Below are 25,522 nucleotides of genomic sequence, written 5' to 3' on the forward strand. Positions count from 1 at the left end.
GCAACTCGCGGGAGAGACTTGCTGCTTGTCTGTCTACTTCAATAAATCAAAAGACGAGCAATGAATGACGCTATCTGTTTCCAAAAACGTCAGACTGGTTGCTCCATTCGGAGCTGCCGTCAATACTTTGACCAGATGCGTAAGTGGTCATGTGATAACAGACACTTGACGCCCTCCAGTGCTTCCTCGGGAACTGCTAGTGCTGCTAATGATTTGGAGAACATGGTAAAGGATCTGGACCAGCAGTATGGAAGCAATTTCTCAAGAGTATGACTTCGCCCTGAGCTCAAATTTGGCTGCCAAGCCCCTCAACCTTGGCTCTGTGTGAGACTAGAGTAACAACTACTGAGGGACAACAGGTTACACCCTGAAAATAGGGTGTCACCAACAACGAACCAAAGCTGCTTTGTTGCTGCTTATTCATCATGTCTTGCTGATGTTTTCCTCCCTCTTTTCATTATGAAAATAAACTATATGCCATCTCTTTCATTTCCACTTTCTAAACTAGCACTTTAACTCCCCCTTGTTTCTCGATTTTCATCTGCCCTTTTATTCGGTAGATGTTCTGTGGCGCAAACTACCTGAGGGGTGTTTTGCAGAGGGTTAATAGGGTTGTGTTGTCTCTCTGTCTTCTCCTCCTTACCTCTTCCTTTACCTCTGCTACCAGCTTTAGGTCCTGAGGTCATCACAGTGTGTCTTCATTACTGACAGAAATTAACCTATGGAGACTAACTCTGGGTCTTTTTTCGACCATTCTACATTTGACTTCTGGACCTTCCTGCTGTCTTTTAGGGTTTTGATGATACCTAAATTTCTGCTGAAGACCACGGGTGGCCGCCTGGATAATCCCCCAACACGCGCTTGCTGGTGTAGTAATCCTCACAGGAATGCCACACTCGCTCCTCTATACATCCCATAAATAAGGCCTTTTATATAGGGATGCTTAGATTAGTTCCTCAGGATCATCTACGAATGAGTGCATGACAATGTGCCATGGAGGATGAGACAAAGTGTGAAGTACAGGATAGAAAACTGTACTGAATATTTCAGTTTGTGGTTTCATTCTGAACATAACGATAGCATGCATTGAATGCAGAATATTCTAAGACAGGCGTTTATGTGTTGTTTTCTTATTTTGGATTGGACCTGATGATACGTTTTCTTATTTTAAAGATATTCTAAATATTTCCACTTTCAATCAGTTGGTTCAAGAATAAATATTTAATTTTATTTTGGATATCACAAATGTTCCCTGGAAATGTATTACAAATACATGAAGTGAACATGAACGTACTATTTTAATATGTGAAATGTTGTCAGTGTTCTTCCAATGTGTTGTTGGTTAATATCTATTATGAAAAGCATGTTAATTCTAACCTGACTTGAATACAAATTTTATCTTGCAATATTTTTGTCTTTTCATTTTTTTCTGAATCACACGTCATTGTCCAAGAGAAGAACAACATGCATCTATGAGGAGCATACATTTTGTTAATAAGAATGAACAGATCATTTAAGCTGAAAACCATGATGTGTCTTTGATCGAACATGTGATACGTTTCTGTCATGAGAGGTTTTGTACTGTACAGTGAAAACATGAAATGTAGAAATGTCAGTGTAAATCAACACTATGAAGCTGTTTTTAATATTGTGTACACTGACTAAGCCCTTATTATTGAGACGCTGTCAGCCTGAATAATATTATAATATAATATCCTAATAAGAATGTGATAATTAAAAAGTATTAAGAAATTGTTTCAATCTAAAATAAGATGTCAGTTTGCCTTTCTGTTGATACAAAAGTAAAAGGAATGCAATGTGTAATTGTTTGGAAACATAAATATCTCATCTTGCATGAGCTGTAGCTGCCCCCATGGTGGCCCTTATGGATATTTGTATAACTATGTACAAAATGCATACAGTAAAGTCAGTGCATGGATAATCTAATTTGCATATTAATGAGGAAAAGTGACTGCTATTAAGCAGCACAAGTGTCCGTTTTGTTGAGCCATAGAATAATTGAGCTTTATCCAATATTATAAAACTCAGATCAATTTCCAGGGATGAACTCATTCTGTTGGCTTGTCATACTAGTTTCAAATAAATTGTAAACAATCAGCAACTATTTTTTTAAAAGTCGGTAAAGGTATTTTCTTCACATGTGATTGCATTTTGCTGTGAAGTTACAACCACATAGTCTTCTAGCAAGGGCATTCTAGACAAAGGGTTAAGTCTGTGAGAGAGAGAGAGAGATGATGGCTGTGCCAGGATGAAATTAAACGTTCAGTCACTTGCTTATCATCGTCATTCACTTACTACGTGCACCTGTAGGATTCCCATCATCCAAGGAAATAACAGGAGTCTTCCTGCTTTCCTGCCATTGAGCTACAGTGAGACAGAGTGGTCTTTGTTAGTTGTCAGGCTGCGCTGTTTTCTCACTGCTCCTCACCGCCTCACTGTAATGTCTGAAGCAGCTTGGACTTACACATAGACTGCATATAAGAAGTGGAAGCCTTGAGTTTGTCATTTTGGCTGTCGCCATCTTGGTTTTTGGTCGTTTCCTTCTTGGTTTTTTGAAACCAGACCTGGCAGGAGGATGGAACTAAGTACAACTGAACGCTGAATATGATGTTTAGGCGATCAAAACGGTTACAATAAACTTTCATAAACTGAATACACACTGAAAGGGTTTACAATTGTAAGACAAAACACGGACAACTCCCAGAGCGAACAATGCTGTGGTAGCAGCCTGTCAATCACAAGGTAGCCCCGCCCTAAAGCACACTCTGCTTTATTGTCTAAATGGGACCATAATTTACTAAATGAACATCATGCTGTATTGAAGAAGACTTGACACGATTGAGACCATAAACTCTTCTTTACGGTATCATTTTCTCATAGACTTCTTTCCTACCAGAGGAGTTGCCCCCTGCTGGCCGTAAGAAAGAATGCAAGTTTAAGGCCCATTGGCTTTCATTTTCGGAACTGGAGGTTGCCGACAGGATTTACAAAAGCAATGTTATGTTATAATGTAATTAGTTGAAAATTACAACTAATTTGAGAATATATAATCAAATACTAGTTATTACTCACCCTTCAGACAGTGGGCAGACTGTTTAAATTTCAGGGTACATATTCAGGGCAATACAAACCAGCGGTGAGCCGTCCTGCTGGACCGCTTTGAACTAAATGTATAAGCTTCTGCTCTGTATGTGTGAGACCAAATAGCTATTCTATACATATGTTTGACTTCTAGCTTGACCTTTATCTTCTAGTGTAACAGAGAGACCATGATAGTCAACATATGCAAACACTTTCCAGATGTTGAATATCCATCGATGGTGTGGAAAATGATTAATGTGTGGTGCATTAGAGATATCATTGCTTATAAGTCACATATGTTGCAGCCATATACTGTGCTTATGTTACAGGTAGAACTTTGCTCAGTGGCTGAACCAAACAGAAATTTTCACTCCACATTTAGTGCTGACTTGTCTTTCAGTTGTGGAGTCTTTTCTGCACTGGTCTACAAGTTTTGCCAGTGGCAAAGAGTACCTACTTTGTTTCAACCCAGCTGCTAAAACAGCCTTTTGATCATTACAAATTACGACTGGTTTCTCTTTGAGATGCGGGTGTGAACTGATTAGCCTCATTACTTGAATTAACCAAATGTCCTGCAGGTTTTAAGAGGATGCGTGAACATTGAGTGTGTGGTAATGATAACCCGCTGCAGAGTATGCTTGAGGGAGACTTTCTCTTTTTTTCACATTGTGAAGCAGTTTGTAATATATATATATATATATATATATATATATATATATATATATATATATACATTTTTGTCTTCTTTATAAACTCATGCGTAGATAAAACTATTCCACCAAACTTTAACGATAACTTTTCAGATTATTTTAAATACCCTTAAAGTATGAGAAGGTTGCGATCTGATTCACATTTTTGCTTGTTAGGATGACTTAATGACTAAATGTGTCGGCTTGTGTCACCATCCCTTTTTTATGTTTTTGAATGTGAGAGTGCTATGTCTGTGTTTACCGCCGTAGCATTTTAATGGTGACCAAAACAGATTTTTATTGCAGTTTTACGAAAATATCCTTTAATATGGTAATTTGAACCAAAGAAACCAAAATTACTTTCTATAGTTGCCTTGAATTTGTCTCATGGCTGGGAATGCATTATGTTATTATCTTGACTTCCTCTTGGTCAGAGACCAAAGCATCGACAGGCTGTCCACATTGCCTTCTCTCGTGTCTTATTGCTGCCTGGCTTAATACCTGACACTCACACATATATTTTTCAGTGGTTGAAGAACAGTGAGAAGCATAACTCCTCTGAGACATTTTTATCATATTGACTGCAAATGTCATAGATCACACTTTTTTAAATACGTTGGTGCTAAGTTGTCAAATATGACTCAAAGTGAATTTGAAATATTGTAATCCGGAGTTCATGTATACAGTGATTATAGCAGGAGGAATGAGGTTAGATAATTAAATGGTTCCACCATGCTGCATTATGTTAACTGCAATTGGCAAAGATGTGTAACGTGGGAATGGTCTGGTTCTGGTTATCAAACCCCCCCCCCCCCACACACACACACACACACACACACACACACACACACACCTCTCTCTCTCTCTCTCTCTCTCTCTCACTCACTTCCTCTGTCTTTGTTCCATTGCCATCCTCTACGATTAAAGTGGTTTGTTAGAAGGTGGCAGATTCTGTGATTCATTAAGTTCCAGTTTGCTGGACCTCGGTCACCATCAGAACTTGATCCTTTTACAAGGGCTGAGGTTTGGGCTGGGTGGTTGATCTGATCAAATCTTTTAATCAATAGGCAAGACATTAGGCAGAGATTCACAGAAAATATGTTTACGTGCATTACATTAAGAGTTGCAGAACGGCCTTATAGTGTGAATGATTCAGCCTCACCACAGCACCTATGCTGTGATTTTACCTCTCACTTTTTAGGTGGTGATTTATGTAGTTGACGTGACGTGACATTTTATCCGTGCTTACTTGTGCTTATTGAATAGACTTGGAGAGACAGAGTGAGTCATTTGTCAACCTGCAAGCTGATCCCCACTGGGATCCAACCTACTGTCTCTTTAGTAGGGCAGGAGTAGGAAACACATCCATTTTATAAAATGGAGAGTTAATCTGGTCTTGTAGCATTTGGGCTTTGCCAAAACCACATGATTGAAGAGTAGAGAGATGGAAAATTGTAAAGACAGAAGTATGGAGAAGAAAAAAAAGAAGTACCAGAAATAAAAAGGTAGAGCAGGTCCATGGCTCTCACAAGACGCACCAATTAGTGAACAGCGGGCCAAACCCTCGAATCTCTGTAACACTCGTCAGACCGACTGACAGTCCACCAGCTGTCACCTCCATGACTGACATCTGCCTGTTGATTGACACCTGGTACAGAGGACTCCAGACAGTTGTGTCACTTGTGCAGTGGTTCTTACAATGGTAGTGTAAAAGTTTTTCTTTCTTGTCTTTCTTTTTCCTTTCAATTATTTTTATGTTGTTCGGAAGTCATAGAAACGAGTGGGTGTGGCATTCAGCTGCTGCTGTCTGGGTGTGTTTCTATTAAACCAAGTTTACCTTAACATTGCCATGTCTAAATTATTCATCTAAAACATGTTCTGACTCTCTATGTTGCAGGGACATGCGGTCAGGGGAGTCATCATGACAAGTAAAAAACAAATAATGCTAAAATAAAATAAATATGAATATTTCTCTACTGATCTGTGCTATAAATGTAATTTCTGTATGATTCCAATCATTTCAAGCATTTTTATAATCAAAATCGCTGAATTAGAGCATGTCCAGTTCAAACAGAGGAGACAGTGAGGTGAGGCAGTGACGAGCTGTTCCTCACATCAGATTGTGAATCCCTCACAAACTGGGTTGAGCCCGTGCCTTTTGCTTTCTCATTGTTTGTCACCACTGTAATATTTGTAGACACTTTTATTATATGTCCTTTCTTTACATAGAATAGGTAATGTATTTCACGTCTGTGTAGAACATATTTTGTGTTGCTGATCTGACATTAAACCGCAGTGAAAAAGCACAGAGAGGCAAACACTACTCTGCCTCAAAGAAGAGGGCGAGCTAGAGCCCACGGGTCGGGTTTATGCTTGTTCTGTCGTTGCTCTTCTTCTACACTTCTCTTCTTCTACATTTCTCTTCTTCTTCTTATATTTTGCTTTGACCACAAAAATGTAAGATTCTATATCCAAGCTTAAAAATGTCTCAAAAAACAAGGAAATATGAACAAATCAACAGCAATTCAACGTCGGACAGGTAAAGTAACCTTTTATGTGTTTGTTGTTCTCTTTATACATCCGTGTTTGTTACACAGATTATCGCGGAATCTCACGATTTTCGCGGCTGGTGCCCGCGAGCGCTCCGCTTCTGAAACGCTCCCGGTAGAGCAGATCACGGCACACACGCTCCTGGGGGAATCAAATATGTACCTTACCTATGTGTGTGTAAAGAATGCTGATATGAACAACAACCAGTAGTCATGGGGTGACCGTGGCTAAGTGGAGAGCAGTGCCGCCTTTCAATCAGTTGGCGGTTTGATCCCCAGCTACTGCTCCACTACTCTCATGTCAATGTGTCCTTGAGCAAGACATTTAACCCCAAAACTGCTCCCGTAGAATTTAAATTATGACAGTACTGAATATTGAATATTAAATGATATATTATCTGTGATACCCGATGTCAGTGTCGGCCTCAAAAAACTCATTTCAGCCAGACTCCAGCCTGCATGCAGAATTACTTTTTCATCAAGCGTCCTTCGTGGTACTTATACCTTAGACAATATCGCAAAATATGTTTTTTGAAAAAACAGGCAATAAGTGATTTTTGTCTGAAGAAACATGATTAAAATCAGTTCCTGTGCTGTCGCTTACCTCACTTGGCCTCTCACTAATGCTGAATGGATCAGCCTCGGTGGTCTGGGCTTCTGCACTTGGCTCCAAAGGATCAAGGTTCATGTCTGTCCAGAGGCAAATTCATTTTCCCATATCTTCTACTCCAAACAGGGAGTTCACTCACAAAACACATGCACACACACAAGCTTGTTTCCCTGTACCGTGGGAAATCACAACAAGCTGTTTTACTGTGTGTCACAGGTTTGGCTTTAGTTTGACACTGACATTGTACATGTTGCGTCACACTGTTATTTATTAATTTGTGTTTATTTATACAAGAGCAAACATACTGCTATATGTCAGGTGACTTCACAGTTATTCCAGATTTATTCTATTCAATTTATGCTTGTAGATATTGGATGATTTTCTTTTACAGAATCAAAGAAAAACTGTGTGGCATGTAATCCATAAAACACATTAAAATCAGAGCAGCTTTGGCATTCAAAATAGTGATTTTCAGTAAGACACATTCCTTGGGGTCAGAGAAATTTGACGGCCCTTTAATGCTGTCTGAGGTGGCATGGTGCCGGAGGTAGACCACCTTTATAGGTCATGTGATATGTGGGTCATCTTGGGGCCCGCACAGCGGATCCCCAGGATCAAACACGCTTTGATTGGCTCTTTGACTCATTGATTTATGGGCACTGAAAGGCAACAGGAGTTCCATGGTTACACATACAGTAGAGACGCGTTACACAGCAGTAAGTGACTTGAAACTTTTAACGATGAGTCAGTTGAGAAGGTGAAGTAGTAAAATGATTAAACGATTCCCGTAACTCCAACTGAGTAGTCGTTAATTATACCGATTGTCAGGTGGCAAATTCCATATGAGAGTCAGGTCAGTTTTAGTTCTTTGTCAAGTTGTTTGGTTAAAGTATGAAAGCAGTTTCCTGGAGCTTTGACATCAGAATGCCATCTGTCTTTGTCAGTCTGTTATTGATTGCGGTACATGCACCTTTGCTCTCTTCTGCATGCTCAGAGTTCTAACATGTCTCAAACCACGAATGTTGAAAGAAGTGTAATTATCTTATTGTCTAATGGAGACTTACTGCCACAGTAAGGGGCATGTTGTAGATGTCTATCCATCATCTTTAACCGCTTATCCTGTTCAGGGTTGGGGGGGGGGGGGTCTGTAGCCAATCCCAGTTGACATGAGTGAAGACAGGGTACACCCTGGACAGGTCACCAGACTATCGCAACTATCGCAGGGTGAGTGAGGAAATTAGTCAAAATTGAATTGACAACGTGTTAACTCTGGCCTTTCCTTTCTGTCTCACCCAGTGCTTCTCTTGTCTGCTCTCTTTCTCAGAGTTCGGCTGTCCAGACCAGTCCAGCCTTGCAGAGGAGAGATGCACTGTGGGTAACTGGTGCGTAGCCCTGAGATGATTACAATGCACGCAAGTTTGGAAAAGGAACCTAGGACTTACAGGGGCCCTCGGGCTTTAAGGGCAATCTTCCACGTTAGAGGCTTATCACCTCTGCTCCAGCTCTCAGCTGGTGTGAGCGCCTTCAGAGGTCAACACCATGATTTTGAACAGTTAGTCCACCCCACTAGAGTCAGCAACCAGACATACCATTTAGTTAAATTCACATGCAGAAAACGTTATGTTTCTCTTCACAGTGTTACATAATATAAACATTGTGCCATTGTGTAACCTTCTGCTTAAGTCAATCATGATGTTAAACAGTTAAAATGAATACAGGCTCCTATGTCAAGCATGTTGGTGGAAATAAAATGTCACTAAGCTGACATAAATGTTTATTAGTGTATGTACTGAGCAAATTGATAATGCTATGCAGTCTTAATATACAATCATTCTGTATTGTGTAATTGTAAAGCAAAATTATAGCAAAATTGCATACAACTATCTTTACACTTAAATATTACTCTCAATAGTATATTCAAACATGGATAAGTGAACTTTTGAATATTTTTTTATTGAGGTAATCCACAAAACGTATTTTTATGGGATACAGTTTACAATCCAGGAACAAGCTCCCAGGGTAATCAGGGAATGGCAGTGAGACTGGTGGCCAGTCATTCACACAGTGCACATTAACACCATTATAGATTGCACATAATACACATGTATGTTTGCATTGAACTTTTATTCTGGTTTTACCACAGGTAAACGATTAATTGGGATTTATTTATTTTTTTGTCACACTAAGAACATCGACTTTATGTTTAGTCTAACATATTCAAATTATATTTCTGTTCTGTTTAGACAACCTAGAAGAGACACATCTTATCCCACACTGCTGGGTATTATAATCACTGCCAGAAGGAAGATTACTTACCACAAACACACACACACACACACACACACACACACACACACACACACACACACACACACACACACACACACACACACACACACACACCACACAAGTTCAGCTCACTAAATTAAGACCGCCTACCTATCTAGCAGTAGCCAATCATGGTGATTATTAGGCAAGCGTTGATAAACTGTGGTCCGGCCTCTCCCCTGTGTGGAAAAGCCAATCACAAAGGTTAACAGTTAACCAGTCTGCTGACTCCCCAGTCCCCGACTACCTGTTAATTAGAGAGAAACCATTTCCATGTGAGATGATCCAATTGTGGTCATTAACTATTTTTTTTTCCAAGCACAAACTTCGCAATGTAAGCACACAAGCACATTACAATTAAAATGTTTGTCTAAAATTAAAAAACAAAAAAAATCTTAAGGCGAACTTTATTGATATCATTGGAGACCCGCGACTCCAAAAACTGTCTAAAGTGGCTCTATGGGATAGATGGGAGTTACTCCCTCATGCTATTGACAGAAATGTGTTGTTGGAGCAAACAGTGACTCAAGTTCAACCAGAGACATGACTGCACCACCCCGTTTCCATTGCGCACCCTATGACTGGCGCGCACTGCAGCGAGGGCATCGACTTGAGATTTAATCACGGGCTTGTTGATTATATCCCGAAAGCGATATAAATTGTGACACGTCCACGATAAAGGTTTGTTTTTGGCATAATTCATTTCTCATGTGATTGCTAAATGTTATGAAAACATCAGATTTGTAACTTGTGTGAAAGTGAAGATGCACTCAGTCTTAAATGATAGACGTGTCACTGGCACAGATGATGCACGGGATTTCAGAACGGTCTGATTGGATGGGAGTGCACCTCTCAGGCAGAGGGCCAAATTAAGTCCCCCCTCCCCTCCCCTCCCTCTTCCCAAGGTGTCTCATTCACTTTTTTAGATGGGCACTCGGTCCCTCCTCTAGCACTGACGAAATAACAGTGTGCGTTAGGCAAAATTGAACTTATTGCTTGCCAGCACTTCACGGTACCCGTGGCTCCGTTCACAACCAGGATCATCCCGGAGTGGAACCCTGACACTTCAAGGAGAAGAGAAAGGCGCACCGGGGAGATAAGTTTTTGCGCCGATTTGGACAGGAGCTATTCGGGCACTTTTTACGCACCCATGTTACGCACTGGGACTAACTGGGTTTAGGGACATATATCATTATTTGTGTATTTTATGGAATAAAACACCATTAAATGTAAGTATTCTTTTTTGTTTCTGTTTGAAATGAACTATGAATTGGGACTATTGCTCTAAACCAGGGAACTGGCAATACATGCAATATTTGGCTTATTGTTTTCATAACATGTAACATTTTAATATGATATCATTATGTTTGACATGATGACACGAATAAATCTATTTCAGTTAACTCCTCAGTGTAAACATTATTTAACACGGACGCACCCAGTGATGCCGCGTTGTCCTTAGATAACCTACACTGGTGTGTCCCACTACTGCGCGAGGCAAGTGAATTTCAAACTGGTTGGAGGTCACTCCACAATTTGAAATTAGAATAATGAGTACACTGACCACGTTATTCATATATCTGTCGGAACAAGCAGCAGGTGTTTCTGTGAAGAAAAACGTCATAGAATCGCCAAGTCAAAGTTTTACTTAACTCCTTTCTGGATGACAATATCAGTATTTTAGCTCAAGTAGCCGACCGATATATTTTGTTTCACAGCGAGGAGCATCTCTGAGCTTCACAGAATGCTCCAAAAATCTGCTGTAATTTATACGCCCGTGTGATGTTTAAGTGCTGATCTTTCTTTGAATTACTCTTTCTTCTGATTTCCTAGAAACCTTTCTACGACGGAGCAGTAATTTACGCACATCATTCTACAGTTTTTGTTATAATAATATTTTAATTCGGAAACAAATATGCGGTGGCAGATTTAACGTTTCCTTGTCCTATTATCTACCTAATGTCTCATTTCATTTAGTTTCCATTAAGGTTGGTCTGTGGACTTGGGATGGACCAAGTCACAAACTATACCCACCCTGACATATTTTAGTTAATTGCCATTGTCATTTTATAGTGAGTGTCTCGTTTCTATTACTCGTTATTAACAATGTGCAGCTCCCACTGCGATCCACCACTTGTGTTTATACAGTGGGGTGGAAATGAGGACTGGGGCTCACTGCTCCTGTCCTCTTTTCTCCTAAAAACTCTGCAGGTCGACCCCACAAGAAGCTTTAATTGAAAAATTTAAAAAGTTATAACAGGAACTAATAAAATATTCTGCCAGTTCATGTGATATGTCATATAAATGCAATGTCCCTTGTTTCCAATTGGGTTTTCAAAGTGTCCCCTTATTTTTAAGAGGGAGATCAATACGTTATAATCTGAAGAATGTTTATGGGAGTTTATTTGTTTGGTTAAAAATTAGATCATGCCAATTCAGCTTGAGTATGCATTTGTTTAAAAGGCTCCACTAATGGCTGGATATTTTATATAATATATTGAATTTTTAGATGAGGAATAGGTGGTTATCCCATTTCATTTTTCTGAAGCCCATACATGATAAAACATATCTTAAGCAGACATATCTAGTATAACTCAACAAACACATGTCTCCCATGGAACATGTGGATGCACTAAAAAGCTAAAAGAAACAACATAAATGTAAAGAACTTGTATGAGTTTTTTCCTAATGCCCATTTTTTATTTTTCAACAGATGATACCATATATAAAGTATATCCTGTGGTTATATTGTCTCTGTGAAGCTGCCACTGCAACAGGTATGTTTTGAATGTGTAAATGCTTCTCCCTCTGTCTCAGTCACTCCTGTCCCCCCCTTCTTTTTCCCCAAATCTCCCTCTTTCTTTTTTCTTTCTCTTCATCTATCCACCTCTGTGATTTTCGGCTAATTTAAAGTCATTTGACATGGTCACATTCAGCTGCCGTCCGTACTCTCCAGCTTATCTGCAGCAAACTGACTGATGTGTCAGAGTTTCACTGTGTTCTTAAAGTAGCAGACTTTGATAAGCCCTTTCCAGTCTTCTTCCTGTGAAACCTATATGAGACTTTACCCAATGGTGAGTGAAGGTGACAGTGTTGACCACAGAGGTTTGCATCTCGGGCCCCGCTGGCCCCCCTGGCTCTCCTGGCCCCCAGTCTCTGGGTACAGATGGACACCTTTCAATTAGACTTGGCTCCCAGTCTAGAAATAACAGCTGGTTTCCCCCCTCATCCTAATAAGGCCCTCTGGTAAAGCACACACACTATGCCTCTGGGGCTGTCCCACCACTGTTTCCAGAGCATTCCCTACATTGTTCCCTGTGACCCCCCACCCCCCACCCCACCCACCCAAAAAAAAGGTGAATCTTCTTCCTCTCCAAAGGGCAAAGCGTGATTCAGCCTGTTGCCATTTGTTTGTGTCTGGTATCCTGTCTGTTATCCCCTTTGCTTTGCTTCATCACATATAAGTGGAGTGAGACTAAGATAAAGTCAATAGCTTTAACTCGGGACAGACCTGAAGGGGGAGGAGGATTCAGCACCAGTTTAACATAGCAGTAGTGTAAGTCTTCACTGTTTGCAGTTAAAATGTTAAATTACACATCCTTACCCAGTACTACATTGAAGGTGTGAGGCATCATATTTTTTTGTTGGGAATAGAGTAGGAGGTCACGAGAAGGGAGATACATGATATTGTCCAGTGTGCGGCATGCTGACAACATATTTCACTTCTTTTTGTGTGGGTCTACCTGTCATCATCATGTAGCTTGAGGAGGGATTATTTATGAAGGAAAACATGTAACTCAGCAGTGGCCTAAGATGAACCGATGCAACCATGACTCCCCTGTTTAACCAATTATCTTTAACTTCATACAAACATGCTGTACATACACTGCAGTCAGTGTTGAATGTGTTCCCACACCCAGCATTTTGAGGATGAGGTTTGACTTTCCAAGTACCATTTTCAGGCCGTGATGAATGTTTTTTTTTGATGAGGCTGGGTGTAGTTGTCACAGCCCGTCAACGTCAATGAGTCGGGCAGTTAATAGCGTCTGCTTGCATCTGTTAGAATGAGAGTCAACAGAAGAGACATTTGTTTGTATGGAAGAAAAAACAAAGAGTAAAAAATAAACAAATATTACAGTAGTGAATACATTTATATGATTTGGAAATGCATTTAACCCTTTTGCTTTTTGCCTTTCAGCCTCCAATGTGTTATCGATAATCAGACCGGTCACCGGGTCCCTCTCAGGGAAGGTAAATCTTCCCTGCTTCTTCTCCATCATCCCAACGTCAGCACCATTGATCAGTTCCAATGGAGCTGTCATTTACAACAGAGATTACTTACGGATCAAATGGACCAAACTAGACGGAGAAGTGGAATCCACAGTGCTGGTGGCACAAAATGGCGTAATCAAAATAGGTTCAAGCTACAGGAACCGTGTCTCAGTGCCCAGTCACCCTGAGGATGTAGGTGACGCCTCATTGACAATGGTCAAGTTACGTGCCAGTGACGCGGGCACTTATCGATGTGAGGTCATGTACGGCATTGAGGACACCCAGGATACAGTTAACCTTGATGTCAACGGTAAGAGATTCATGATGAATCAGACAAGAGACTCTAAAATTGCTTCCCAGAGATACTCTCTGAACGTAGAGGGGTTGCTGCAAGGGTTTAATAATAGTGAAATGCAATACAAGTGGTGATAGAAATGTAAACGATGTGAGAGAGCTATGGGCGCCCTTCTGCTTACTTTGATAGCAGCAGCTACCCAGTAGTTACACAGAGTAACAACAGTTTTCACTTCTTATTTTAGAGGCGATACACTCTTAAGAAGAGATGAGACTCTGGGTCCCTGTCCATACCAAGTACAGCAATGTTTTAGTTCCAGAGTTCAGCCATATAACCCAATACGCCATTACAGCCCAAATATGGATGGTATTACACACGTTGGCAGGACAAAACCCGTTATAACCTCATCCGTTCCTGCCATCTTGAGTGTCACCTTATCAAGGGAGATTTTTCTCTTGGTAGGGCACTCAGTGGATGTTACAAAGCCTTTTTACGTTGCCTTTACTGAGTAATATAATAATATGAGTAAACCCATACTCACAATATTTACACAAATGTTAAATTATGTATATGATGATGCAACAATAGTTCAGCAATCAGTAATCTCCTTGAGGGAGTGGGAATTACCAGTCCTTACCTAGCGTCATTATGTGCACTCTACATGTCACTTGATAAGTATTCCGGGAGATATAACTCATGTTTTGGGGACGTAGACAACATGGGTGGGGTGGGGGGACACTGGGATAGTTATGGTTTTCTCTGGTTTACAATCTGCACAACCTCTTTTCCAACTATCTGCAATGTTAATTAGGCCCATCAATCATATCTTCTGCGTCTGTTTACTGTCCACAAATATGGGGATTTCAGGGCCATGGCATCATCTGCAGTTATCTCTTTCATTTGTGGTGTACTGTAGAGTATTTTGCTTCTCTTCTTGGTTTATTGCTCAGTTCCCCCTTTCCAAAGAAGCTGAGAGACTCAATTATTTCACCCATGGTGTGTGCTTCATAAGACATTTAACATTATTTACAGCATTGAAACTATGCTGATGAATTACAGATCACTATATTCATGCTTCTATACAAAACTAAGCTTTTTTGATTGTCATTTTTTTCTTCAATTTGTTGCCAGGTGTTGTGTTTCACTACCGGGCGAGCACCAGCAGATACACTTTGGATTACGAAAAGGCTGTCCAAGCTTGCCAAAATGTTGGAGCAACTATTGCTACATATGACCAACTGAAAGCAGCTTATGAGGACGGCTTTGATCAATGTGATGCCGGCTGGATTGCTGACCAGACAGTGAGGTGAGCTGCATTTTAATTGTATGGCATAAAGCAATTTGTTTCAAACAACACTGCAATTCAATGATGTATATTTGAATGCTTTTGCTGAAATGTAAGATGATGTGGCCTATGTGTTATAATAACTCATTGTTTTTCTATCTGCTTAGATACCCAATTACAAAGCCAAGGAAGGGCTGCTTTGGCAACCTACTGACTAAACCTGGTGTTAGGTCATATGGGACCAGGAAAGCGACGAACACTTATGATGTATACTGTTACGTAGACAAACTTGATGGTGAGTCAATCACAAAATTATGTTTTTCTATTTTTAACCAATGAGGTGTCCTTTAGAGCAGTCATTCCCAAAGACTGAGTTGGGAGCCAGCGGTGGTTCGCAGGAGGTTTTATTAGGCCACATGAGAGAGCCTGAATGTTCGTATTGCTCTCATAATTGTAGAACGTAGAAATGGCAGTAAAAATGGTCAGGAACACACAAGAGCACAAATTTGCTCTTCTCACGATTTATAGATAAGGCCTATTGTCATTTGGTTGTGTTGGTTTGACATTATTTAAAAAGTGGGTCCCCAGGAAAAGAGTTTGGGAAATAATGTTTTAGAGGCTGACACACCCTCTGAAATGACGAAACCTCAAAATTATCACAGTGCCAAAGCAAATTACTTTCACAGCTTAAGTTATGGAAATACACTTAATTGTTTTGTTTAACACTGCATTGGTGACAATGTGTGATCTTTTATATATTTTACTGCACCAAACAATTTCGCTCAATGTAGAAAAGGACTTAGCTCCCAACAATATGACTCTAAAGAAGCAGGAATCAAAATTCATTCTTCACCATAGTGGGTTTTGACAACGTTGGCAGCCAAAATGTGATAATGGGGGTTTTAAATGTCTTTGGCACTGTTTATAGGAAGTCCTCATTTCTCAGCCAACAGTCTTTGCCTGTCTGTTCATTATCCTGCCTGTTGCTGCTGATGGACTAAACTCCACTCAGAGCGTTTTATTAGTGTTAGCGTCAGTCAAGAGGGATGTTAACTTGACACATCTTTAACTCCATTCAGTCATTTGTAGTTGTTCTTCTTATCTGGGATTTATACTGTACAGCCCAGCCCTGCTACAGTACATACTATACGTTTCAATTACTTGGCACAAGTTGAAGATCAATTAGTTGTGAATATGAAGCCGTATTGTGACATTTGTATTGTTAGTGAACAGATGTAGACTATGGTGTCAGCCAAGGAACATCATCCCGCCCCACAGCAACCAGTGTTAAGCACATACATCTTCTACTTAGCGCTCTCAAAAGATATTATACATGCATTTTTGACCTCACTGTATTCTGGGCCAGTTGTACGTGACAGGTAGGTGTCTCCTTATTAAACTGTATTTTACACACATCCAGTACATCAAAACACTCGGCTTGAGAGTTTTTTGCTTTGATTTACTGAGTTAGATCATTATTGTGTGTATTAATTGGTGACATAAGGTTGCATAATACACTTTTTTTCCAGCATTCTTTGCGTTCATTAGATAGTTTAAACTAGAGAGTGACCCAAAACATGGGGAGGAGACAGAGGTGGGGGAGATGACACGCTACAAAGGTCTGTGGTTACATCTGTATGTATCTTATACTACTGGCAAAACCACAATGACCTGGATATGTTACCATAATAATCTTTATTAATATCAGCTCAGTTGTCTGCCCTTTTATATGTTGTAGGAAAACAGACATGATTGGCTGATGTGGTTTGACATGCTTTGAAGTTGGATAAAATTGCCAAAAGCTTTAAGTTAAGCATAAGAATTGAAATAATCATCATTGAGATAATGAAATTATCATGTAAAATAGTAGTGTTTGGATGTTGAAAGTGACTGTTTGTGGAGGATTTCATGTCTCTTGTCTGCCGTTAAGAGGGACGGTATGTCTGGGTGGAAAGCATCTCCTAAACTCAATGTCATTATAAATCAAAAGGATGAAACCAACATGGGATACGCCCAAGACTAACTGAAAACATGTAGTCAGTCAGTCATCCTTTCTTGTAATGTTGTTTGGTTTCAATTAAGATCTTGCCTTTCATTTATATTATCCAGCAGGCAAAGACAAATATTCATCATTGACATAGTGAAGTCACCTTTCTGAAGGTAAGACTCTGACACGAACAACATGAGGGAAGGAAGGAAACATCGAAGGTGTAATCTTGTTCACTCACCCTGAGGGGAAACCTAATGTCCTGAAGTACAGACACATTCATTGACAGGCTAGGCACATTGTCTGCATTGCTATCCCACCTCAGATTAATATAATGAATGAACTACTGTTGTCCTAAATATGATAGGTGGGAGATGTTTTGGGTCTGTGCCCTGCACAGCTGTGACCTTTGTCAGCTATTTTTGGGCTAAGTCTCTTCTGAAAGGTCAACATGATCTAAAAATCAGTATTTTAAGATTACTCCAGATGATTGGCCTTTTAGCTCTGTTATCAAGTTATTCAAGTTATTTAAAATGAAACACAGAATGGCTGTTCTTCTGTTGGTGATACAACACTGATTCAATGTTTGTTGAACAGTGAATCCTCTGCCGTTGATATCTGCTTACTTAGAGTAATCAGATTTTATGCCATGATCACGGATAATTTGTTGCCATCTTGCCCTTGAGTTAGTGCTTTTTCTTAACTATTCATTGCACTTTGCCATCTTTATTTCAGGTGAAGTGTACTATGCTCCTGTGACCCGTAAGATGACTTTTGAGGAGGCAAGTGCAGAATGTAAGATGAGGAATGCTGTCCTGGCAACCCCTGGCCAGCTCCACGCTGCCTGGCGACATGGTCTGGACAGATGTGACTATGGCTGGCTCTCCGATGGCAGTGTACGACACCCTGTTGCAGTACCCAGAATGCAGTGTGGGGGAGGCCTGCTCGGCGTCAGGACCATGTACCGCTACAGAAACCAGACTGGCTTCCCAGAACCAACTATGAAACTTGGAGCTTACTGTTTTAAAGGTAAACTCACTCACATGGTCTTGTTGTTAGTATTTGGTATATTTGCAGTATGTCATGGAACAAAGTGTTACCTGCAAGTGGTGGGTCGTATATGTTATACATATTTTGGTTTGGACAGTGATTGAAGTCACAGACCATTCACTGTCAAAACCAGGCCTGGACTGTGAGGTGCTATGATCTCATCTCCTATTCGCCTCTGCCGCCCCACCCTTTGATTTAATCCCTCTTTGCACCGTTGTACACATTTCCACATCAGAACCAGACGAGCATTTTGAAATATTTACAACCTGTCTCATATTTTGTCCATTGTTCTGGAGGAATGATTTTCTTCTGAGCATTGCATGTTACATGACGGTCTAGTCTTGCAGATTGCAGTGTACAGTTGAACTAACTATCTCACAAAATTAGCCAAGAGAAGAGTAAAATCATAGTGGTAAAACTCTGTTAACTTTAAATTGGCAACACAGTTTTTATTTCTAAATTACCAATAGTTTTTTTCAGAGTTTGTGAACAGCATCTGTGTCTCTATTACTTCCAGTTGGGCTAATCAGGGCTCCTTAAACTTTATCCGTATACAACCTCACTGTTGATGTGAAACAAACTAAGAGTGTTTACGCTGTTCATGATATTTGGGATGCGGAAGTTCATCAATTGGGCATTCTGTAAACTCTTTTCATTGTCTGTAGGCTTGCTTGTAGGTCACATTTAGAAATGCATGGAAATGCCTTACTGACCATGGGAAGACAGGAGAATATAGCTATGGATCCTTATAAATAGTGACACTTCATGGTTCAACGGATGGTAGCAGAATTATTCTAATCCCTCCTCAAAGAGTGGTCTTAACTAATCAGTATCCCCAGGGGGGGAAAAATGACAGATCAGAGTCACCATCTAGAGAAGCAGCAAAAGTAACTAATACCTCACCTGTCAGCCATTTTAGTCTCACTATCTAACTCTCTTTTTGCCTTTCTCATCTCGTTTCCGCTGTCAGAGTTTGCCCTCCGTCATTCTCACTTGTACTTATCAGAGCAGACGTTTGGATAATGGACAAAGCTACTGCTGGACTTCTAAATCCAGTCATCCTTGGTGACCCCTGACCTGGCCTTTCCATCTTTACAAATGAGAGGTTGGACAGATAAGCCACCCCCTGCTTGGCCATTTACTGCCCCTGAGCTATGCTAGCTCTCGCAGTGATAAGTCCCTATGGAGTTCAGAGGGCACACAAACAGGCCACCCTCACCTCCTGCTCTGTGTATTCCATGTCAGCTCTCTCAGTCCTGTTGTATTTACGCCCCCGTCTAAGTGCTTTTCAAGTACCCATGTTTGGCTGGAATCACTCCATCATTTCCTGCTCACAATAATATCTCCAAAAGAAATATTTAAACCTACGTCAGTTAGACTACACAGAAATAGAGAGAGAAAGGAAGTTGGTGCAGAGGGAAAAGGGGGATAATTGGTCTCTGATCGCTCTCTGCAATGGCATGAAGAAAACAAAGGCCTCAGTAACAGCGTCGGTGAGATAATGCCGTCTTTTAGAGCAGGCCCCATTTTTCCTGTAAAGGAAAAACGTGTCTCACACCTTACATCAGAGATAGTTTTATGAAGAAAGAGGGCTAGTACGTAATGCTCAACAGCTGGCTTTACACAGTCTGTCTGCACCAGCGAGGAAAGCTTTCTAAGTTTCTGTTTATGGGTGTGTGTAAATGAGAGAGCACGGGAGGACAGAGGGGCGGGGGCAAACGTAAAAGAGTTAAAAGGGATTAAGTCACGAATAAAACCTTAAGAAAAAGTAGACAATTCATTAATAAGCATTTAAATACCATCACTGACATATGAAAAGTTGAAATCAGGGATTGCTGCTTGAAGCCAGGACAAAATAAATGTAAACACTTGGCCAATGAACTGTTGGAGCAAGTCAGAGCTTGTCCTCTCTCTTGCCCAGGGTAAGAGAGAGGACAAGCACAGTCAGGGCAACTCTAACAAAGCCACAACTCTAGATTCCTTTAAGTTTATACCCTGTTTAATTCTTACGGTCATGTGAATCCTTTCAGGCAGAGCCAGAAATGTTTAGAGAAACATTCAAAGTGCACTTAGTTTTTCACAGAAAATAGAACACTTTGAAAATGACCTCGTCTGCCATGGGATGATGACAAACTATCCGATTTCATTAGGAAACAAGAGGTAGACTATTTAAAATCAGCATGATAATCAGCAAGATAAATGAGGTTATTTGCCAACAGTTGTGGTGCAGAAGAAAACTTTGTTCCATAAGTTAGCACTGGTTCCGCTGTTAATGTTATTGTTAAAGTGCTATAAACAAAATTAAGAGTTAAAGGAGGAAGTCATTCAGGCTAAAGCTTCTAGGAAACTTTTAACTCTTGGTACTTTAAAGTGTCACACAGTTTTTGCAGGTGTGTCATATGGCTCTTTGACTGCTATTTGACTCATACTGTAGGGCTTGTCCTACAAACTGCCTGCTTCACAAACTTACAAGGTACACAACATGTATGATTTGAAATAATTGTATCTGTTTTACTCATCATGTATGTGTAACATTTAATTCAAGTTAGGTGATTTCCAATTTACTGCTGGATCTTTAAATTAATCCTTCTTCACCTCAGCATGTTGTCTGTATTCTTTATTCTCCTGTATATTTAAAGGCGCTAAACACTTTTTCGATGATGATTTTGATGATTTTCCCTTTTTAACTGATATGTGTTTCTTAGGAAGGACTATGGTGATCAACCAGACGTCGTTTGTGGACATGTCCGTGGTAGAAATCATCACCACCACCATCAGCTCCACCACCTCCATCCCTTTACTGGAGAGTAGCGCCACTACGCTAACACCAACAACTGAAAGTGTGTCAGAGGCAGAAGAGTCTCCAGACTCTGCAGTTCCTACAAATCCTCCATCTATGTTCTCTACCAGTATGACTCCAACTCGCCTCAGTCCAACAGGCAAAGAAGAAGAGTTAATCACCACAGTTTCACCCACCATCAAAGAGGAACATGAAGACACTGATGACGTAACAGTGGCTCCAGACTTTAATGTTGATTACTTTGTAAGTGAAAATGTAACCCATGTGGAATCTGCTCCCCACCGTGGTGACACATTCTCAAAGCCCCAACACACGACAGAGAGCACTGCCACCACAGAGTCAGTGGCCAAACCCTTCGAGGAGCCTGACGATCACTCAATAATTGAGATCAGTACCATTCAACCTGATGTCCCCATGCCAGATGCCTCTCTCAGCACAGAGCCCATGTCTGCAAAGGGGAACACTGAGGAAACTATTCTGGATGGTGTGATCACCACAGCAATGACTTCTGACCTAACCGACACTCCGACAGAATCAACTGAACTGACCAGTGATGAGGTGTTCAGCTCCCCAGAATCACCCTCAACTACTTGGCTTCATTCAACACCATTCCCAGACTATTATGAGATTGAGACAGAGTTTGCGTTAGAGGCACTGCCACCTGAAAGAGACCTCACATCTGGCCCATTAGACAGCTCTAGTATTATTGATGGAACAACAACCCCCTCAGCCATTCCCAGTTACACCACCTTTATGTGTAACACCCAACCCGGCAGTGAGGTGGAGATCACCACCACAGAACCATCAAAGACTACCAGCACTGCCACACAAAGCACACCTCAAACACAGGATGTAGAGACACCTGCTATTGTGTACAAGGAAGAGACCACACCTGGAGCTGCAGCAGCCAACTCTGCCCCGATTGACGTCGGAACCTCAGCTGAGGATATGACATCGCCAACAAGTGTACATGTCTTTGATGAGTTTACCAGCCAGGTGCCAGAGCACAGCGGGGACTCCTTGACAGAGGACAACACAGTGACAGAGATGGGCACAGAGTTCTTTACATCCGCTCCCATTGCTTCAGCAGTGGCTGACAAGACCACTACTCCTGGTGCAGATGTCGCTGATGAACAATCCATCCAGGTTACGGTCATCATGCAGAATGTATCAGGTGAGACATACCAACAATTTTATTTTTGCAACTTTGTATTCAGTGCAAATTGTTCTAATTCAATTGTAGTTTAGATTTGGTTGTGCAAAACGGAAATGGAATCATTTGATCTTTATTTACTACAATGATGAAATGGTAAAGAGTGCCTGGCAACAGCAAAAAATATTTTTTTTGGAGATAGATAAAACCTTCTTCATCATTGTTTTAGGCTGGCTTTCAATTTACTGAAGTTCAACGAGTTCTGAAATTTGGTCCATCCCCAATATTGTGTGTCCTTTTTTATTCGAGGGAAATAAGAATGTGTTGTATTTGTCGCTTTATTTTCCTTTATTATTTGTTCCAAGTTGTTGCGCGTCGTTTGTTGAAAATGTTATATTTCTCATGAATAGCCGTTGCAGTCTTTATCATGAAGTTTGGATTTTACAGTAACTGGAAGATGGGGGAGACCATGCTGTCCAGGGTGCTGAAGTAGAGAGAAAGTTTGATTTAGACTGCCAGAGAAATGTATAGTGGTTGGAGTCAACACAGCATAGAATGTAAACATAGCACAGGCTATACCAAGCAAGCTCAAATCAAGGCTCAAACAAATAGTGCTATTGTCCTTTTTTATTGTACGACTCACTGTACTTTTATTCCTAGAAAATAATAAACTGTTAGACAACAAGGTTTAGTTAAGGTTCAGTAACTTGCTCTCCAAATTAATATACAACTTAATGGTAATTGTAATCTACACAGGCAGTTACAGTGTACTGGTACTTGTTCGCATGGTGAGTCAAATCGTTGCATGTAAGTTCTTCCACAATTAGCCAAGTTGAAGTGTTTTGTTTTCCGGTTCCCTCGGGCTCATGTCTGTGTGTGTTCTCAGCCTGGACTGCTGCTGAAAGACTGCTTAGCCTTAGGGCCTCCTTTTTCAGTCCAGCTGTGCAGATGATAATCATTGTGACATATAAAGAAGATGGGAAAGAGAGATGCAGAGAATAAGAAAAAAAGGAAGGAGACAGCGGTAGAGAGAAAGTGGAATCCATATCATGAATAAAATATCTAAAAGACAAAAACTTAAAAGTTAAAGGATTTGAAGGCATCTAGCGTTGAGCTTATAGATTGCAACCGACTGAAACTTCTCTGGCATGCCAAGCATTTAGGAAAACTACGGTGGCCGAAGAAAATTACCGCTCTGTTTGAAGTTTTAAAGGCTCATTCTAAAAAAACTAAATCACAACGATTCTTATTTTCAGGTCATTAAACACTAAAGAAAACATACTTATTCATATTATATCCCATTGCTGCTAATGGAGCACCCTACATATGTTCCTATTTCAGCTATGTCAATAATGTTATTGTAGACATGACTTCAAGATATTTAGTGACAGAAAATTGTGAATTTTGAAATACATATTTAGGCCATGACTTTCAGGTCAACAGTGCATGATCTCACATGCAAACAGCAGCTGCATCATTTTCTACTCCTTTAGTTTGCTCTCCATCTGAGCTGCAAACATTGCTACGGTGACTCATTCCTTGCCCCTGAAGAGCAGCTCTTGTTGGAGAAGTGATATCTGTTGAATTGGAGAGGAAACAAGTGAAAGCATTGGTCGTTTGGCAGTTTTCGGAATTTGGTCTAGCTCTGGGTATCGGTGCCTGAGAGAGCAGTTATCTGGAGTAGATTGACTCCAGATTATACACACTGTGTGTTCATCAACACTGTGTATATGTAGTGTGGTCAGTTTAGTTGCCAAGAGCACAGATTACATAACTTGTATGTTTGTATGTGCATGTACAGTATTGTATGTGAAAGAGATACAAAATCTTCCTGTGTGTCCGTATGAATTGTGTGTATTTGTACTGCAAATCACTATGCATTTGCAGTATTTCTCTCCTTCTGTGTGCATGCACCATCTTACTGACACCCAGCCTGGCAATAACAGAGATGTCTTGGCAGTCTATGAGTAAGCACAGATGCCTGTCTTTGGCACAGACTGGACACCACCTCAAGAGGTGATGTCATCGCTAACGCAAAGCCTCCCCTCTCTATGAGGACAGCTGAAGGCTGCGGGACCAAAGCAAGTGATTTTAGCTTTTTATTATTATATTATTATTATTTGTATTATAATTATATATATATAATTTTTTTTTTTTATTTTAGATTATGTGGCTAGGCTGAGGCACTCGAGGACTCTTTCTGCCCTCCCAGTCTGTGTCTGAAAAGCTTGTGGAAAGTATTGTGACACAGTGAGACCGTTGTTGTCTGGCTGCATGGCAACAAAGTGCACAATAATATCAATGAATGAATATTTAGTGTTGCCCATATCTGTCAGTGTTATTCTCATGCCATGTGTTTTTGATTAATTGAAGACAATTAAATTGTGTTTATGTGATGATCCTCTGAGGGGTTCCAACCACAAAACAATGCACAGAACCACCAACAGTACTTTCTTACTGTAATAAAAACATCTGTTTAACATTCAATTCACTTAGGCTTGCTAAATTAATCTCTAAAGGAACAGTGCGATATTTTAGGATATTTCAATGTGCTGCGTCTGAAATCTTATCTATGCACCACATACACGTACAATATGTGTACAATCGTAATCGTATATCGTATACAATATATTTTTTTGTGAATAAACTGTACTATGTGTCTTTTCGGACGCACTGAACTGTAATTAACTGTAACTGGTGCCAACCTCATGTGACCAAATAATGATTTGTGAGAAGTAGACTTACACTTACTCTGAAGCACTGTCGACGATACAGAGCTCTCCGCCGTTCTCTGTTATGAACGTTGTTGTCACAGCCACATTTCATTGTGGGATATTTATGCTGGCGTAGTGTCTAGTGTTTGCATTATGTCATAATTCATTGGAAATAGAATGCATTTCCCGTACTATTGGATTCATACTAAGGTTTTGGAAATACTAAAAAGTCTCACATATTGTTTTAGCGTGGAATTTCAGACGCAACCTTATTTGCCGTTTTGGGAGCAATAACATCCTGGAGTCTTCTCTGGTTGCCTGGCAACTAGTCTCACCCAAGAAATACTGTAATCTGTCAACCCTGTGAATTGTTTCGTTTGTTTGTTGTAACCATTGGTAGGAGTCAGGCAAGCAGTTACCTCCGGTTTTATTTGTCCTATACAGCTTTTTTTGTGCCTGACACCACTATGAAGAATAGGGTGTCCAATGCTACTGTGGGCTACTTTGATGTGGACGTTCATGTTTAATGTGGCTTTGGGAGCTTCAGCACAAGCAACTAGAGGGAGTGGCCTGTGTGTGTGTGTGTGTGTGTGTGTGTAGGTCAGTCAAAGTTCCCATTGCCTGGCCTGGGTTTAAACCAGGAGTCTTTCTGTAGACCTGAGCTGCTGCAGGTGTTCTTGTTTGCAAT

At 40.5% G+C, this 25,522-nt stretch overlaps 1 protein-coding gene across 1 annotated transcript in view; it reads left to right on the plus strand.

Annotated features, from left to right (window-relative positions):
* The first annotated feature begins 8,116 nt into the window (after positions 1–8,116).
* The window catches only part of vcana (versican a), a 63,571-nt gene continuing 46,165 nt past the window's right edge, over positions 8,117–25,522 (plus strand). The window contains exons 1-6 of the mRNA XM_068703595.1: positions 8,117–8,174; positions 8,275–8,325; positions 13,477–13,860; positions 14,977–15,151; positions 15,298–15,425; positions 17,853–18,146. Coding sequence (XP_068559696.1) covers positions 8,117–8,174; positions 8,275–8,325; positions 13,477–13,860; positions 14,977–15,151; positions 15,298–15,425; positions 17,853–18,146 — 1,090 coding nt within the window. The remainder of the gene's footprint in view (positions 8,175–8,274; positions 8,326–13,476; positions 13,861–14,976; positions 15,152–15,297; positions 15,426–17,852; positions 18,147–25,522) is intronic.

The sequence above is a fragment of the Cebidichthys violaceus genome, unplaced genomic scaffold, assembly GCF_023349555.1.
Source record: "Cebidichthys violaceus isolate CVI_PGR_0920_01 unplaced genomic scaffold, fCebVio1.0.p SCAF_9, whole genome shotgun sequence".
NCBI lineage: Eukaryota > Metazoa > Chordata > Actinopteri > Perciformes > Stichaeidae > Cebidichthys > Cebidichthys violaceus.